The sequence below is a fragment of the Zootermopsis nevadensis genome, unplaced genomic scaffold (genome assembly GCF_977971745.1).
Source record: "Zootermopsis nevadensis isolate Lab colony 2312 unplaced genomic scaffold, Znev_1.0 Znev_ptg000003l, whole genome shotgun sequence".
Classification (NCBI taxonomy): Eukaryota; Metazoa; Arthropoda; class Insecta; order Blattodea; family Termopsidae; genus Zootermopsis; species Zootermopsis nevadensis.
This window is the reverse complement of record NW_028259135.1, coordinates 8,026,031-8,043,841: the sequence shown is the minus strand read 5'-3', so window position 1 is coordinate 8,043,841 and position 17,811 is coordinate 8,026,031. Positions and strand designations below refer to the sequence as shown.

Genomic DNA, 17,811 nt, shown 5'->3' with positions numbered 1-17,811 from the left:
GTTAGATTCAGCCCAATCGGTTTAAACGACACTTGTATATAACGTCATATATTGTTAAGTCTCTTTCGAGACGTTTTTTATGTATATAGGGGAGCCCAGGGTAGAACGGGGCAGAAATTCATATTTAAAAAAAAACTGTAGCTCTTAGAACTAAACTAATAACTCGTTATAAATTTCAAATAGACAATTAATCCACACAGGGTTCCTCCGTGTGTTTGTCTTTATTATTGTCCCTTCCACATGCCTCCAAAGATTAAGTTCCCCGTTCTGCCCTGGGCTCCTCTATAAGTCTACACATATATATATATATATATATATATATATATATATATAAATATGCACTCTCCTAGCTTCTAGGATTAAACACGCAAACTCCGAATAACACGTGTGGAAACTGTACAGTCTTTGCAATCTTGCTTGCAACAAAGGAACAGTCAGTGCATCGAACATTTATCCTGCGGAAATAGCTCATCCGAAGAAACCTTTCAAGTCATGGGGACACTCCATATTCATCCGGAAATACCTCAATTACTTCTTCTAAAGTTGGTCTGAAAATTTGTAAGAGCCGCTTGTGTTAACGCCTCGTAGGTCGCCAGTGCTCAGTTGCTAATCTCTAAATCGTACTAAACAAATATTTTTTTAAAAAAATCGTAGTGCAAGGTTCGCGCTTTTGAAAGCCCGGTACTTGTCAACAGACAAGAAAATTCTTCTCGCAATACTTCTGTGCAAGTTCATGTCTAATACCGTACTAATATCACGTGACATTAGGCTAACGATATCTGGAAACGAAGTATAAAGGAGAATTAATGCAATTTGTAAACTCCGTCTGTTTAACTTTGCGTTAGTTAAAAGAAGGAGGTTCACTGAGGCCTTTTATGTGGGCTAATATACGCCAGTGAAATTGGTGTGGTAGAGTCTACGGAGGCTACTCACCGCTCTACGGAAATAATGCTGAGTGTGATGGCTGTGACTGCCACCGACATGTTGGCTACGAAGTTGCTAAAGCGGCAGTAGGATTTGCCGAAGTACAAGTCGCTGAAACAGAGTTCAAACATGGCCGTAACAACTGTCCGGAACTGAAGTTACATACAATTTGTGGTTCAAGAAGAGAAGTTCCAAGATGGAGACTGAAGGGTACCAATAAACTATGTTTTTTCAGACAATTACATTGTGAGCTGTCTAGCCACACACTGGAAAACTACCTTGAAATAAACTAAAAACGCATCCTTCCAAAATCAATTAATCATTCATGATAATTAGACCCTCTGAGTCAATATAATTAAAAAATGTCGTTACTGACTGACACTTTTCGTAATCCATTAGGCTATAAGAACCCTTCTTAGAAGTCAACAACGCAATACTTCATGCTTGTTACATAACTCCGTAGCTCGCGACAAAACCTGGAATTAGGACACGACATAAAGTCCAGTTAGTCACAGAGATTTGTGTTTGTTTTTAACAGTTGCAGGAATGTCCTTGTGAGTGGCATTTTGCTTAATACGTTTTCTTTCTGACTTCTGAATCCTGGCGCAACGCTCTATGAACTTTTATCCTTTAATTTTGTGCTGGCATGTTAATTAATCATTGTCTAGCTGGTCTGTCTTTTTCCATCGTGTTCGAATGAAACTGCTGCCTTTTTTTAAAATATTGCGACCTCGGCCGATAATGGCGCTCTTTACTAACTCCACAAAGCAGAATCCACATCGAGAAGCTAGTAGTCGTTCGGTTTCTTATTGAACCCGAAGTTTCATTGCCGTATTCGCGAGAGCTAGCCTACTTCTTGCATTGCTCATAATTTCCTTCGTGCGATCTTGAAAATATGAAATCAATTACCACACTTCCCTTATCCGTCTACTTACTTCCTGAATTAGCCTCATCTAATGTAATAAGACGACGAACGACTTCGGTGAATTTGAACGTATTGGACAGGAATTGGTTAATTGGAACAGGAAAGGTCTCAGACCGTACAGCCGGTGTCGCTGGCTGGAATTGAACAGTTACTCACCTGTTGAGAGAATACACAAATCTGAACGGGCTGAAGAACACAGCTAAGGGCAGTTGGGCAAAGCACATGTTCGCCAAAAGTAAGTTCGTGAAAGATTGCATCCTGAGAAATCCTGGAACACAGAACAAAAGAGTGTCACACGGCGGTGTCTGAAACTATTGACAGGACGCGGTCTATCACCAAAGAGATCTTACAGAAAATACTTACAACCACGCACATGATTGGCATCAGATGACAAGACAGGTTATGTTGCGTGACATTTAGCACAACAAAGGTTGACGTATTATTACCATGGCAATATTAGGATGATAATCTTAGGAAGAATGAGATGTGAGGAGCATGTAACACGTATGAGGAAGGTAAGAAATGCTTGGAGAATTTTGATTCGAAAGCCTAACGGAAGTGACCACTTGGAAGAAGGTAAATTATGTCAAAATTAATATTAAATATTGTGGGAAGACGTAGAATGGATTGATCTGGCTCAGTTGTGGCCAATTCCGCCACTTCATGTGATCACAGTAGTGAACACTAAGATAAAGTTTTGGGCGGGAGATTTCTTGACTGTCAGAGCGACTATCAGTTTCTCAAGGACGAATTTATTCCATGTGGTTAATTATTTCTATGTGTGTGTGTGTGTGTGTTATAGGTAGTTATTTTAAAATATGCTTCTTCTTCTGACAAATTTTATGAATGAATAATTATAACACAACTGAGTAAATATAAGCCAGTATATCTAGTAATATTTAATTTGACAGTGGCTGACGGACCATACTGGAACATATTATAGTCTACGATGACCTAAATTGAACAGAAAGCGTTATAAATTTAACGATGATTAATTTACTAACTTATTAGGTACTAAACTCTTTAACCTAGTTAAATGAAAGCTGATGGTAAAAGAGTTGGTGACAGTGGATAAAGAAAAGTGACAGAAAAACATATTTCAGACGTGAAAGGACGCAGTTTCTGCACTTTTAACTCTGCTGTTGGCGTGAAAATAATTCAATTCAATTCTTTATTATTTTTGTGCTGTATCAACAGCCTGATGGTCAATTACAGATAAAGCACAGAGATAAACTCACGAACACAATAAAACATAAAAGGTAAAACAAGCAGAATATAAAAATACATTAGTACAGAGGAATACACAAGAAAATTATATCACTAACCATAAAAATATTTTCACCAAGCATTTATTAATAACCTAATTTATACTGGCATTAATCTCACATTATTCGGCATATGAAATGAAGCTAATGCACTGTATCGCATTAATAAACAAGCACAGAAGATGCCCAATTTGCCGAATCGTGAACACGTAATAGAGAATTAAAAGTGAACACATGGCAGATGGAAACACAAGATATACTTTGAGTTCAGGGTAATCAAGATTTTATTTCAGATACTGTAACATTTTAGAGACTTTAGGCCTCATTATAATGAACAAGAGAGACGTAAGAGAATAATACTTTTGCAACAAGCATTAAATTAAGCCACCAATTCTTCTTCAGCACCAATAATTTAAGCCATAATTATTTTCCATTTCAATTGTTGGAAATTTTTCTCTGAATATTTTTAATGTCTTGTAACCATTAGAAAAATCACCAATTTTTTTCAGTGTTTCTGATAATAAGCAAGTCTCACTTGCTTTATTCTATAATCGCCCGTAATCTTTCTTTTACGCCGTCCAACCTAACGATTTAAAAATCATGTTAATAAAATTAGTAAAATCGTTTTGTCTTTCACCCTTTTTTAAAACAAAAAATCAACCTTATTGCAAAGATCGCCATTCTTTATCAAGAGATTAAACAATACGAAGTGTGTATTAATGTAATTTATGGAATCCAGGGAATGCTTTTGTCCTGTAAACAATTCGAAGTCCTCTATGTAAATGCCCTCTACTATCCAGCTATTGTTCAGTCAAATCAGCATGGATTAATATCTTGTGTTTATAATGCTTATTATATCAGAATTCTTTAAGAACAAAATAAAGCATTCCGTCTATTAACCTTTATAAATCTGTTTTATTATGTTATGCATGAATTAGACGCAGTTATTTGATGTTTTACAAGTTATTTTTGCAATACTTCATAATTGTTTGAGTTCATATCAGTGTTCTCCTTTCCTCGGTATTCCCTATTCAGTCCATACAACGAACGCTTCTATTATTTTCATATTTATTAATTTAATTTATTTCGTTGCTGTAAGTCACAAGCGTTATAATTTCTCTCTCTAAAGCAAGATATTCTCTTAAAAGTCGAATGTTACTCGGCTTGCCCAAGAATACTTCACATTCTTCATGGAATCCGAAGGTTCATCACCGAGTTCACACAGGCCTGCCACTGGACTCTATCTTAAGCCTGCTGCATCCAGTTCGCTTCATCAATGTCTATCTCCCTCAAGTCCATCTTAATGTTATCCTTCTACCTACGCCGAGGTCTTCCCAGCGGCCTCCTCCCTTCAGGTCTCCAAACCAGTACCTTGTAAACAACCCTCCCTTCCACCATGCATGCCTCATGTCCTGCCCACCTCATCCTCCTCGATTTAATCACCCAGACAGTATCAGGTGAGGAGTAGATGCCGTGAAGCTCATTATTATTTAAAGTTTGTCCACGATCTGTCTCCCTCCCTTCTAGGTCCAAATATCTTCCTCAACACTCTGCTCTCAAAGACCCTCAATGTATGTTCCTCCCTCAAAGTAAAACACCAAATTTCGCACTCATACAGTACAACTGGAAAAATTACACATCGCTTGGCAAGCCGAATATACAATCGACTTTTCAAAGAATTTCCTGCACTATACAGTGAATGTATATCGAATTTCAGGGTCACGTTAACAAATGTTGACTTTTCCAGTTAAGTAATGAGTCAGAATAAATGACACATGACTCTTTTGTTGCATGCTACCAATGCTTAAACCTTAACATTTTGCCTTTCTTTGCAGTTTTTATTGATACTGCTGTGTTATTTTCAGTCTATCCATTAAGGTACAGTACAGGCTCGATTTTAGTCACGAATTTAAATTCCTGTACCTCATCTTTTTCCTTATAGTCGATTACGATTTCTACGTCAACCACAAAACCTGTGACATGTTTCAGATTCTCTTCAAATTTGTGCGTAATGTTCGTAATTCTGTCCAGGAGCCGGGGAATATGATTTTATCACTTTCCTTTGAAGGCAGGTTTTCTTTTGTGAACTTTGACTGGTGCTTTAGAATTTAAATTATATAAATATTAGTTTATATCTTAATTGCGTCATGTTTGTGTTTTATTGATACAATAATTTATTTACCGTCTATACTCAAACTTAAAAATGTTGTTTAAAATTACTTAAAATTATAACATTTTTTCATTAGATACTAGATCTTGTTACATTTTGTATTGACGACATGTTTCGATGTGTATTACATCATCATCAGGTCTATCAATTTTAAAAACTGTTTTAAAAACTGTTGCACATCTTGCTTTGCGTATATTGATTTGTTTGATTTTTAAGTCTCTTCCTTTAAATTTGAAGGTTGTGCTTGGATGTTTTATATCTGTAAAATTAATTTTCAAATCGTGATTTTGGATATTGACATAGGAAATATAATAATTTATTATTTAAAGAGTTATTACGTAATATAACGTAATACAATGTAAAAGAATCATAATAAATAGTAGTAAAAGGTAGTAAAACATACCGGGTTGTAAGTGATGTGTTGTGTGTCCGATATTAAGGGACGGTAGATTGCAACTGAGCTGTGTGTGTCGCGTGTGGCTATATATATTAATAAAAAATATCAAACAAAAATTACAACAAAATAAACTAACAATTACACAGGCAGATAAAGGTAAAACCATCATAATACTCTCTATAGAACAATACCAAAAATACATTACTCAATTTATAAACAAAAATGAATTCACACAACTAACACAAAACCCAACACCAAAATACCAAAAGGAAATACAAAAAATAACCCAAAAATGTAATAACATTTTTAACCCTCCCAAAACACAATACTATAACCACAGCGCTACCGCACCAATCATCACAGGACAAATTAAACTACACAAGAACCCATATTCTATCAGACCATTAATAAATTGGACATCAGCCCATGCATATAAAATAGCAATAAAAATAGCAAACATTTTAAAAGAATACTGTAATCTACCAAATACGTTTAACATAACAAATTCTATTAAATTAATAAATGAAATCCAACAATTAAATTTTCATAATAATAAAAATATACAAATTTGTTCTTTTGACATCAATAATATGTATACAAATATTCCAACAGTCATGCTACGAGATATTGTAAGAGATATTCTAAATAGACAAAATATAAATACAGATCTAATAAATGAAATTACAAATATAACTAATATTATCATTAACCAAAATTATTTCCAATTCAACAATGAATATTGGAAACAAGAAACAGGATTACCCATGGGAGCTCCCACCTCGAGCATATTATCCGAAATATTCTTGCAATATCTCGAGCATGATTGTATAGTAAATATATTAAACAAATATCAAATCAAATACTACAGTAGATATGTTGATGATATACTCATGATTTTTGATGCAAAAAATACAAATATAAAAAATGTTTTAAATGAATTTAACAACATAAACCAAAATATACAATTCACTTTAGAAACAGAACAAAATAACAAATTAAATTATTTAGATCTAACTATAATACGAAACAAAAATAATTTCGAATTCAAAATATACAGAAAACCTACAAATACAAGCACCATAATTCATGCCTCTTCATGCCATCCAAATGAACATAAACAAATGGCTATCAATTACTTAATAAACAGAAAAAATACATATCCCATAACCACAATAAACAAACAAATTGAATGTAACATAATAAAACAAATTCTAATAGAAAACGGATATAATAATTACGAATTAAAACCCAAAAATAAAATAAACAATGTAAACAACATAAATGAAAACGAAAATGAAAATATACAAAACAAATGGGCCACATTCACATATATAGGTAAAGAAACCAAATATATAACAAAAATATTTAAAACAAATAACATAAAAATAGCATTTAGAACAAAAAACACAATAAAAAACATCTTGAAACAAAAGCCACAAATAGACACAAAAAATCAATATGAACAACTAGGCATATATAGGTTAAAATGCAATGATTGCCCGTTAACCTATATAGGCCAAACCGGACGCACTTTCAGTCAAAGATATAAAGAACATATAACAGCAATTAAACACAATAAAGACTATTCAGCATACGCAAAGCATATATTAAACACGGGACATGCATACAACAAAATAGAACAAACAATGGACATTATAAAAATAGTACAAAACAAACGACACAGAGACACAGTAGAAAAATACCATATACAAAGAACACATAAACAAAATATTGCATTAAACGACAGCAACATCTACGCAAACAACCCAATATTTAATGCTCTACAGTCCATCGACCCAACCCCCTGAACAACTTTCACTCAATATATATAGCCACACGCGACACACACAGCTCAGTTGCAATCTACCGTCCCTTAATATCGGATACACAACACATCACTTACAACCCGGTATGTTTTACTACCTTTTACTACTATTTATTATGATTCTTTTACATTGTATTACGTTATATTACGTAATAACTCTTTAAATTAGTAAATTATTATATTTCCTATGTCAATATCCAAAATCACGATTTGAAAATTAATTTTACAGATATAAAACATCCAAGCACAACCTTCAAATTTAAAGGAAGAGACTTAAAAATCAAACAAATCAATATACGCAAAGCAAGATGTGCAACAGTTTTTAAAACAGTTTTTAAAATTGATAGACCTGATGATGATGTAATACACATCGAAACATGTCGTCAATACAACATGTAACAAGATCTAGTATCTAATGAAAAAATGTTATAATTTTAAGTAATTTTAAACAACATTTTTAAGTTTGTGTATAGACGGTAAATAAATTATTGTATCAATAAATATTAGAATTTATATTTATAAATTCAACTTACTCAGAGTGATCCACGTGACTGCAGTGTTGCCAACAATAATTATTAACAGCATGATGACAGTGAAGACACCCCATAACAGTACTGACCACCAATTAAGCTCGCAATCCTCACACGACGAAACTGTTGTGCTGGCAGAATCTGTCATGACTTCGGCGTATCGGAAGATTCGTTCCAGGGAGCTGACGACGAATAAATAGCTCCTTCTCGTTCTTAATCACCGCACTAGATGGTGGTGAGTGAGGTGCAGCACCCCTCTGCCTTGCTTCTACCCCCGGATAAAAATCAATGGTAACCATTGGACACGAGCTCAAGTGGAAGGCAGAGCAGGCGCAGAGAGTAGACGAAAAATGTTCTGTCCCTGTCAATTATGAACCCCGATCGTGAGCCCACAGTCAGAGTACTGAATTACACAGCTGATTAATTATATACAAAGAAGACTCAACATAAATTAATTACATTTCGTTTTATTCGGATCAGTAGCATTGAATTCTGGATTCCCACACTAAGCCCTGAAATCTTTTCTTCTGACTTTCACATACGAAACTTTACCGCATCTCAGTCTGCCCACATTTCGAAACAGCAAAATAACGGCACAGCTCAAGTTCTTTGACGACCCTGAGACCGCAGGATCGTCGGTTTTTGTGTAATAACACGAGAATAATTCACCCGTCTCCTTCATAAACTCGTGTAACAGAGAAAAAACATGCAGCTTAGTATGAAATCAATACAGTCACATACGTGATATTGTTCAACTTATTTCCATTTACACAGTCGTTGATTGTATTATATTTCCGTTTTATTATTTCAACAAATATTACTGGATTTAACGTACGTCTGTCACCTTCAAACTGTACGAAGTATCAAAAGCCTGAATATGACAAATAGAAGGCGAAACTCACTCCTCTTTGCTAAATTAAGGCTATTTAACAGTTCTGAATATGGGAGTAACAATTCTGTATTATACCGAGTGTCGGGTTTGGTTCAAGATTAGGCCCCTATTGGACAAAGCCGTCAGCACCCAAGATTTATCCATACACAAAAAATGTGTAACCAACAATGTTTATACATCTGTGATATCACACTGCACATTTCACGGGATAACACATTTATGTGTTAGGACTATAACATGACAAATACTAAATCAAGAAATCAAAAGTATAATATACTGTGGTCCTAAGAAAAGTCGTTAGAAAATTTAGATTTTGTAGTGATGTGGCACTTTTGCATCCATAACGTTTGAATGTCTCTCTAAAAACAAGGGAAAAACGTCTCGGGGTCCCAATGGTTGAATTTAGACACAATTTGGTACAATTGTACACTATGGGAGACCGGGAAAACCTGATTTCGTGTAAAGTCGGGCTGTCTTCAATAACAGCAGATGGCATTGCAGATCCATTGTCGTTCCATTTGGATCTTAAAATAGGCAAAAAACAAATGTCGACTCAGTAAATCCATATTCTTATTGAAAGTAACGAAACTAATTTTAGTTTCTAAGTTCGCCGAACTGCCAGTGTGTCAATGCAAATTACTGTCATCGATAATTTGTATACAACCGACATTTTGTTTGATCGCTACTTCCCTCTCGAAGCTTCTGCCCGAAATTCCCCACTGCCTTAATAATGTCATGGGGAAGGTCGGTTACACTGCCTTCAACGTTTGAAATGCCACCAAATTCTACTCTTCTGTTTCTTGCTGATCTGTTTGCAATTCTTATAAACACTTTACTGACCTGCTGGTGGAGTAGCGCTAGGTGTCGTGAAAGGTTACAACAAATTATGAATAAACATTGTAAAAAATGGTTTCGCTGCTGCTTGTGATTGGTCATGAAGCAGCCTTCGGGGTAGCGTCTCGACACGTCCAATTCAGATAGTGCCGAGGCCCGCAAATTCACTCTCTCTTCCACGTTTGGGCCCTTCAATCGGTGTCCGAAGACTCTTAATGCAGTTTGTTCTTGAGATACCACATTACATTTTGTATGATTTGAGGTTTTAATAGCGGTGAGTATGAAGATTTCTGTCTTCTGTTGTAGTATAGTAGATGTTAACCAACGTTTCTGAGGTCATACTGCCTCCGTCATCAGGGCGATCGCAGTATGACTTCTGAAACGTTGGTAAACATCGACCAGACTACACAGCGCAACAACCCAGAAGACAGAAATCTTCATACTCATCGCCCTGATGATGGAGGCAGTACGACCTCTGAAACGCTGGTAAACATCGACCAGACTACACGTCGCAGCAACCCAGAAGACGGAAATCTTCATACTCATCGCCCTGATGATGGAGGCAGTATGACCTCTGAAACGTTGGTAAACATCGACCAGACTACACAGCGCAACAACCCAGAAGACAGAAATCTTCATACTCATCGCCCTGATGATGGAGGCAGTACGACCTCTGAAACGCTGGTAAACATCGACCAGACTACACGGCGCAGCAACCCAGAAGACGGAAATCTTCATACTCATCGCCCTGATGATGGAGGCAGTATGACCTCTGAAACGTTGGTAAACATCGACCAGACTACACAGCGCAACAACCCAGAAGACAGAAATCTTCATACTCATCGCCCTGATGATGGAGGCAGTATGACCTCTGAAACGTTGGTTAACATCGACCAGACTACACAGCGCAACAACCCAGAAGACAGAAATCTTCATACTCATCGCCCTGATGATGGAGGCAGTGTGACCTCTGAAATGTTGGTTAACATCTACCAGACTACACGGCGCAACAACCCAGAAGACAGAAATCTTCATACTCATCGCCCTGATGATGGAGGCAGTATGACCTCTGAAACGTTGGTAAACATCGACCAGACTACACAGCGCAACAACCCAGAAGATAGAAATCTTCATACTCATCGCCCTGATGACGGAGGCAGTATGACCTCCGAAACGTTGGTTAACATCGACCAGACTACACAGCGCAACAACCCAGAAGACAGAAATCTTCATACTCATCGCCCTGATGATGGAGGCAGTATGACCTCTGAAACGTTGGTTAACATCGACCAGACTACACGGCGCAACAACCCAGAAGACAGAAATCTTCAGAAAGCTTCATGCTGCAGACACGTGCAGCGAGACTCGGCATGTTCCTTTTCTGTGCGTCAAGACTGAGACATCAGTACTCTAGTAACAGCACCAGTGTACGTTATCGACATGAGTGAAGAGTAAACAAATATTAAGATAGTGCAGACGGTTGAGAAATTCCCGGTAATATACGATTATTCGACCCCGGGCCACTCAAACAAGGACGAGGTTGACAAAGCTTGCGGTTTCAAAAGAAGTAAACATAGATGGTAAGTGCACTGATTAATTTTATTTTAATGAGCTAATGACTGAATTAACTGTTATACACACTGAGCATAAGCTCGTTTCGTACAAGTCTGCTCTCACTCACACATAAAACTGGACGACGTCATGTAATCAACTAGAGAAGATGTGATAAGACGCAGACACGTGCTGCTTCGGTGTGCGGACTCGAGTCTGAATCACGAATGAAGCAAGAATGCGTCTTTTGTCTCATGTCTTTATGCTTGTCTTGACGCAGTTTGTGTGCGGCCGCCCTTAGGAAAACAAGCCGGCACAATACCCACGGACTTGTCTATCGCTAAGCTTTTACGTGCTTCCCTGCGTCACAAGTACCAATTTTTAATACGTGACTAATGTAAATGTTCTCCTCCAAACTAAGACGAAGTGCATAATTATAGAATTGCGCTGCTGCTCAATGTTTTCACTTAATGACAATGTTCCTTCTTGCCATGACAACAAACGTCACAGAATTGATTTCTAACCACATTCGAAGTCGCAGGAGACTTTTCTCTCTCCAACTGCAGCTTCTGACATCTGATTCTTTATGACAGACGCTTGGTTTACAGATGACGACCTTGTCGACAGTGGCTTTCAACGTACCGAGTTTAATAAATGTTTCAGAATACTGCCACATTAATCCATCGGTCCCTCCATTTTAAGTAAAACTATAAATTTTGCTGTTGTGGGCATTTAACTCCGTAATTCCGAGCAAAAATTTTTTGCGTTTGTCTACCTGTCGAATTATTATTCCGGAACCAATTGATCTATTTTCATCAAACTCTATGTAAAAATTACAACATTGGGAACTTATGTTCTTGATTAGATTTCAGGTACGAAGGAGTTTCTATGTTTGTAGTAATATTAAGATGGTCCTTACAAGGCAGAGACTTGAGAGTTGGTCCAGTTTTAACACTGAAATTCCTGTTGTAGCGCCGTGTAGTCTGATACACGATTACCACCTTTTCAGAAGTACCAGTTCTCTCCAGATTACGCGGCGCTAGAACCCGGAACATTGGCGTGAAAACTTTAAATGCAACTTAGTTCTAAAACTACCCTTCAATCTGAAACTCCGACTACTGTTTCCACTCTGCAGTTGTATACGCGTGGGTGAAATTACACGTGTCGTAGCGCTCGGCTTGTGCAACAGGTTCACACCACGTGTGAACGAAGAGAAAAACATGACCCAGCTTCCTTCTCTCTCTCCCTCCCTCTCTCTGTGGTGCAGGATATTCATTGGAGAAAGTCGGTTTTATACTCGGCTTGTGGAACAATTGCCCAACTGATGATTCCCAATAATTTTAATGGCATAAGGAGTCAACCTGGCCAGAAGAATGTTGGGTAATTATTGCAGTCAGTCCTATAACTCATTTTACATGTTGGCGCAATAATAGATTCCTTCCGCTTCTGCGCATTGGCTCCTTATTCCACACAGCGCAGACTAGTGATTTTGCTAGAGAAGGACAGTAGATGCTATGGGTGTGATGTGGGAGAGAGATAGACAACCCGACAGTGACTCGGACGGCACAACAGGTGGGCTGACCAACTAAAATCAATAACGTATGATCTGAAGCTTTCGCGGCGAACGAGCCAGTTACTTAAATGAAGAAAGCAACTCCACCTGACACGGCTGGTAACCCAAGAAGAATTCATTATTAAATCAATAATATTTTAATGCATTGCATTGGAACCTGTTATTATTATTCTTCTTCTTCTATTTCCGGTTTAACAATGTTTATACATTTTCCGGTACCCTTTTACAGTCCGTTGGCTTGATCTATAGACATTCGGTAGGACTCCTTGGACGAGGGATCGGCCCGTCGCAAGGCCTCTACCTGTACACAAAACAGCACAGCACAGCATCCATGGCTTGAGTGGGATTCGAACCCACGGTCCCAGCGACCAAGCGACACAAGGCCCACGCCTCAGACCGCGCGGCCACAGCGGACTCCGGAACCTGTTATTTAAATATGAAAAACGGGTCCTCAAGGAATTCACACATTCATTGAAACAGAAATATTTTCATTTTAATGCGGGAGTCTTAAAAGCTCCTAATACTGGTTTTACGAGTTGAAATCTGTAATTGTAAAGTGAAGTGTTTTCTTTGAGGTAAGGACTAAATTCTAAACAATTATTTAGACGAGCAATGCCGGAATGCTAACAAGAGTTCATTTCGCGCTTGCGACTGGTTAAGTCGATCAAGGTTTTCCGTGGTTTTCTTCGGTCCTCGAGCATGATAACCAAATTGTGGGTCTTGTTGGTATATTGCTGTGTTTATTTATTAGTTTGTTTGTTTTCCTTCTACCTCATACGACGAAAAACCTAATTGATGGAGACCAAACAGGCAACAGGTTCTATGTAAAACAGATTCGCTATCTTATAGCAAATTTCTTATATGATTTGAGGTTTTCACAGCGGCGAGTATGAAGTTTCTTATAGTTGCAAGAGATGTATCCTGCCGTGTGTTGATAGTTTGGTTGACAGTCCATCTGCACAGCAATTCTTATTATAGTTTCAATGTTTATTAAGAATCCATTACATGTTTCGATCTACACTGTTCATCTTCGAAACTAACAAATATGACTGAAAATGTCTCCACGTGTTTTCTGTTACTGACGTCACCACGTAATGCGATGTCAACCTAAAATTTCTTATACTTGTCTTTATTTAGCAGTAATGGGTTATCTGACAGGTCTATACTAGTAAAAGATATAGATAGTCCTTTGTCCCGGTGAGATCTTCCCACGATATTTTTGTCATCAAGGGCATAGAACGCCATTACAGTTTTCGTTTATAACTCGCTTTTTATCATGTGTATGAACGATTTTGCGATACTTTGTGGTACGTGGGTGAGTTCTAGAAACTATCGCCTTATTCCTTTAGCTTGAACACATTTACGTGCTAAGGGGTGTTTTATTTAGGCCAGCTGGAGACGTTCAACATCCCCAGACTGTGTGCAAAACCCGACGCTCGATTTTTCAACAATCAAACAGAAATTAAAATACGTATTACAATCATAAATTCCGTTATTATATAAACTGATCACCGACAGTCTCAATCTGCATATTCATACGATTTATCCTTAGATTCGTTACATCTGTAACACATAGATGGCTATGATTCACAGAACTTGACGAGACACGTCCATCTCCGAGAAATACAGTCCTTAATACACGCTCAAATTGTCAATTACCAGCGTCCGCGAACACCCAAGTTTCACGGCCCCGTTCACGAGAGACCATTTTCTGAATCTGAACCACATCTATCCAGTCGCTTAAGAGACACATATTACATGCAATGTACAAATTGATTTTGAATGAGGTTTTACGTCTCCTAAAATATGTTACGTGCAAGAAATCTTTCTGTTCTGTATTCTGTCGACGTCAACTGTTCTTGTGATATGGTGAGAAAGTTCTGTCTGTGTTATTTTATTACTTCTTAATGCAAATGAAATTATCAGAAGACCTCGGAAAGAAATGTCACGTTCAAACACGAAGTAACAAAAATCACGCACACCTTAACTTCTGTCCATGGAACTCAAAGCGAAATTATAATTTGAAAATACCAAAATCGTGTAACGAGTGTGCCATTCACATCGTCAAAGTAACTGTAGAAAAATATTCAAACATTTTAAGTCCGAACACGAAATAGTTTTTAACTCCATGGAGATAAATTAAAATTCAGGCAAAAAATATTAATGGCATATCCTCTGATACTTCATTAAATTATTATATTTTCTGGTAATTTAGTGATATTTCACTATCCCAAGTTCTGTTGCCGTTTTATACCCGGTTAAACGTCTCGTAATACCTCCGATCAAATATTATTTTAAAGTTGCGCGTCTCTGTCTATATGCAGAACAATATCCATATCATTCATACGTCATTAAGTTTTTGAATTTTTGTAGAATTCTGTAACATTCATTGCTACTACTAATGGAGATTTAACAGCGGAACAATTATTACGTTTAGTTCAAAAATGCTTATCTGGGAATAATAATTATTTATTAAATACAGACAATTAAAAATATGGAAGTAGTTGCAATTTAATACATACACACCGGTCAATGAGACGACGAATCTGGGACAAAAAATATCTAACATTTTACACACTTGTGAACAAAAACGCATTCGAATTTAAAACGTCGCGGCACACTGGTTGAGAAACGCTACAACGGAGACACAAAGTGGCCAGCCAATGAAGCAGAATCAGTCTTCCAGTTAAGCCCAATTTGACTAGTGCCCCACACTTTAGTAACTACTGTTTCCGTTGCGCACTGCAATCAACCTGACTTCAGAACACAACAAAAACAAAAGTACACATAGCTCTTCCTGTTATGCCTAAATTAACCTCATTTCAATACACAGTCTGCATCAGTAAATGTCTGCATTGGTCTTGTGTTGATTTCAGTGCTGCTTCTCATGCTGAATTTTGTTTGCGTGCATTACTGGGTTACATGAAATCCAACTCCTAAATCAACTCTCACAGCAGGGGTTCAGATTTCCTCCACCCGAGTTGTTCCAGACAAAATGCGCCCATAAGTACAAAGCATTAAATAATTACAAACGTGTAGAGTGAATCGAACCCCAGACTCTGCTTTTGCTACACCACATCCGTTGTTCATTGAACACGATGGAAGGTGAATTTAATCCGTACTCTCAAGGTCGTCCGGAGTGGGAACGCTTTCAAACGGAATGTAGTGAAAGCTATGCTATCCAAACTACATTAGTCTGCAAAATCAAAATAAACTAAAAGTTTTCATGACTTCTGAACATTAACCTTATTTTAAAATTTACATCGCATCAAATATTAGGACGAATCGCGATAGCAGCCAGCTTCATGTTCAGAGCAGCCCTTGGACCCATCCACACTCGTATGCAGTGAGTAAAGGAGCGTGAAACTTGCTACTAACGATCATATAGTGCAGGAACAAATTTACGTTTTACGTCACTCACCTGTTTTCTTCGTGTGATACTCCAAATGCATCCGTCGACAAATTACACAATTGTAATATCAGGATCATGTCACAAATAAAATGTGAAGACGTTAAAAATTCGTAGTAGCGCACACAATGCAAGACTTACTTCACGCACGGAAAAACATTTTAAATTACTTGCTTAAATAACACCTGAGGCACGTTTAACAAAGCATCTGAACTCTTCCAAAAATAAAATGATTAGATAAGAGAAACCACTCTTTAAACACACCACACGTGTAAATACGGACACGCTCACTGTCAGATGGGAAACAAACACTACGCACTAAATCAATGCACTGCCGCAGTGCATTGAACCACTCACTTCCGTCAACAGAAGGTAACTGGCGGACTTCCGCATAGCTAGCTACTCGCAGCGCCCGGAACTTAGACTTCCGATTGGACGAAGTGGAAGAGTTAGCTGACGAAATATGCCGAGTGTGAACATTTTGGTAGTCACACAGGTATAACACGCAGACGTAGATGAAAACTGAAACCAGTATCGTAGAACTGCGGAGAATAACATTCCTACCAACACTGACATGAAAGGGCATTGTAAGAAACTAACCACTATGCCAGCAATTTTGAAATAAACTGTACGGTCTACATTGCTTCCAAGAAACGTAATTTCGTATCTTGCAGTTTATTTGTACAATGCATGTCCATATAAACAGAGATTACGGAGTATAATGTAGTATTACATTTGCTTCAGAACCCTTCTCATTTTATACTTCACTTTGATGGATGTTGATCACCCAATACCCATTCGAGAGTCGTTAGTTCTGTAGCCGGTCAAAGATGGCAGCTCGACACAATTTAACTTCGTACTAATTTTATTCCATCACTGGTGCATAATCACGTTTCACATTTATCCATTTGTGATTCTGTACTACTTACAAACTTAGCTGATATCGGCATTTGGTTTATTACAGTGAGTGAAAACCCACTGCACTGCAAAAGTAAAAGGTCTGTCTTATTGCAAGGTTTAGTTAAAATCTCAAGTGATTTAAAAGAACTTATAGTGCCCCAGTTTTGATATTTTCTGTCACGCACTGGACAAACACCAGAGAGCGGCTACCAAAGTAATTTATATACATACATGTATAAATGCATACCTGTTTCACTTGGAGACGTTGCTTCTGCGACAGGAGTGAGGTACTGTACCTCGCTACTATTCTGGTTTCCGCAGAGAACCTCTTTAGTTGACTGGAAGTTTTCATGTTTCTTTCCAAGTGTCCAAAGGTGACCCCTGGAACATCAACCCTTTTTTTAAGCAGCCTTTTCTGCACAGTGATCCTGACATACCTGAGCTACATTATGACCAAAGGTTGTGCTCCTATGTGCTGTAATACAGCTCAACCCTTCCTCTTAAATGGATACACACCACCAACGAAAAAGCAGCTATGTAAAGGACACTCCACTGTGTTAACAACAATAATTTGAGCGTTATTCTTCCTCTTTCTCTTAAACCTCTGTCCTCCAAA

General features: G+C 37.5%; 1 protein-coding gene across 8 annotated transcripts in view; it reads right to left on the bottom strand.

Annotated features, from left to right (window-relative positions):
- LOC110838601 (tachykinin-like peptides receptor 86C) overlaps positions 1-17,811 on the bottom strand; it is a 52,132-nt gene extending 34,321 nt beyond the window's left edge. For 3 of the 8 annotated variants that reach the window (XR_015533422.1, XM_087342248.1, XM_087342249.1), the window contains exons 1-4: positions 16,308-16,807; positions 8,040-8,397; positions 2,006-2,117; positions 934-1,035 (exon numbers count right to left, since the gene is read on the bottom strand). Coding sequence is in view for 7 of the 8 variants with exons in the window: in XM_087342248.1 (XP_087198374.1) it covers positions 934-1,035; positions 2,006-2,117; positions 8,040-8,184 (359 nt within the window). In the remaining variant the exon portion in view is untranslated. Of the gene's footprint in view, positions 1-933; positions 1,036-2,005; positions 2,118-8,039; positions 8,398-16,307; positions 16,810-17,442 lie in introns of those variants that run through there. The other 5 variants (XM_087342251.1, XM_087342253.1, XM_087342247.1 and 2 more) reach the window with 5 other exon arrangements.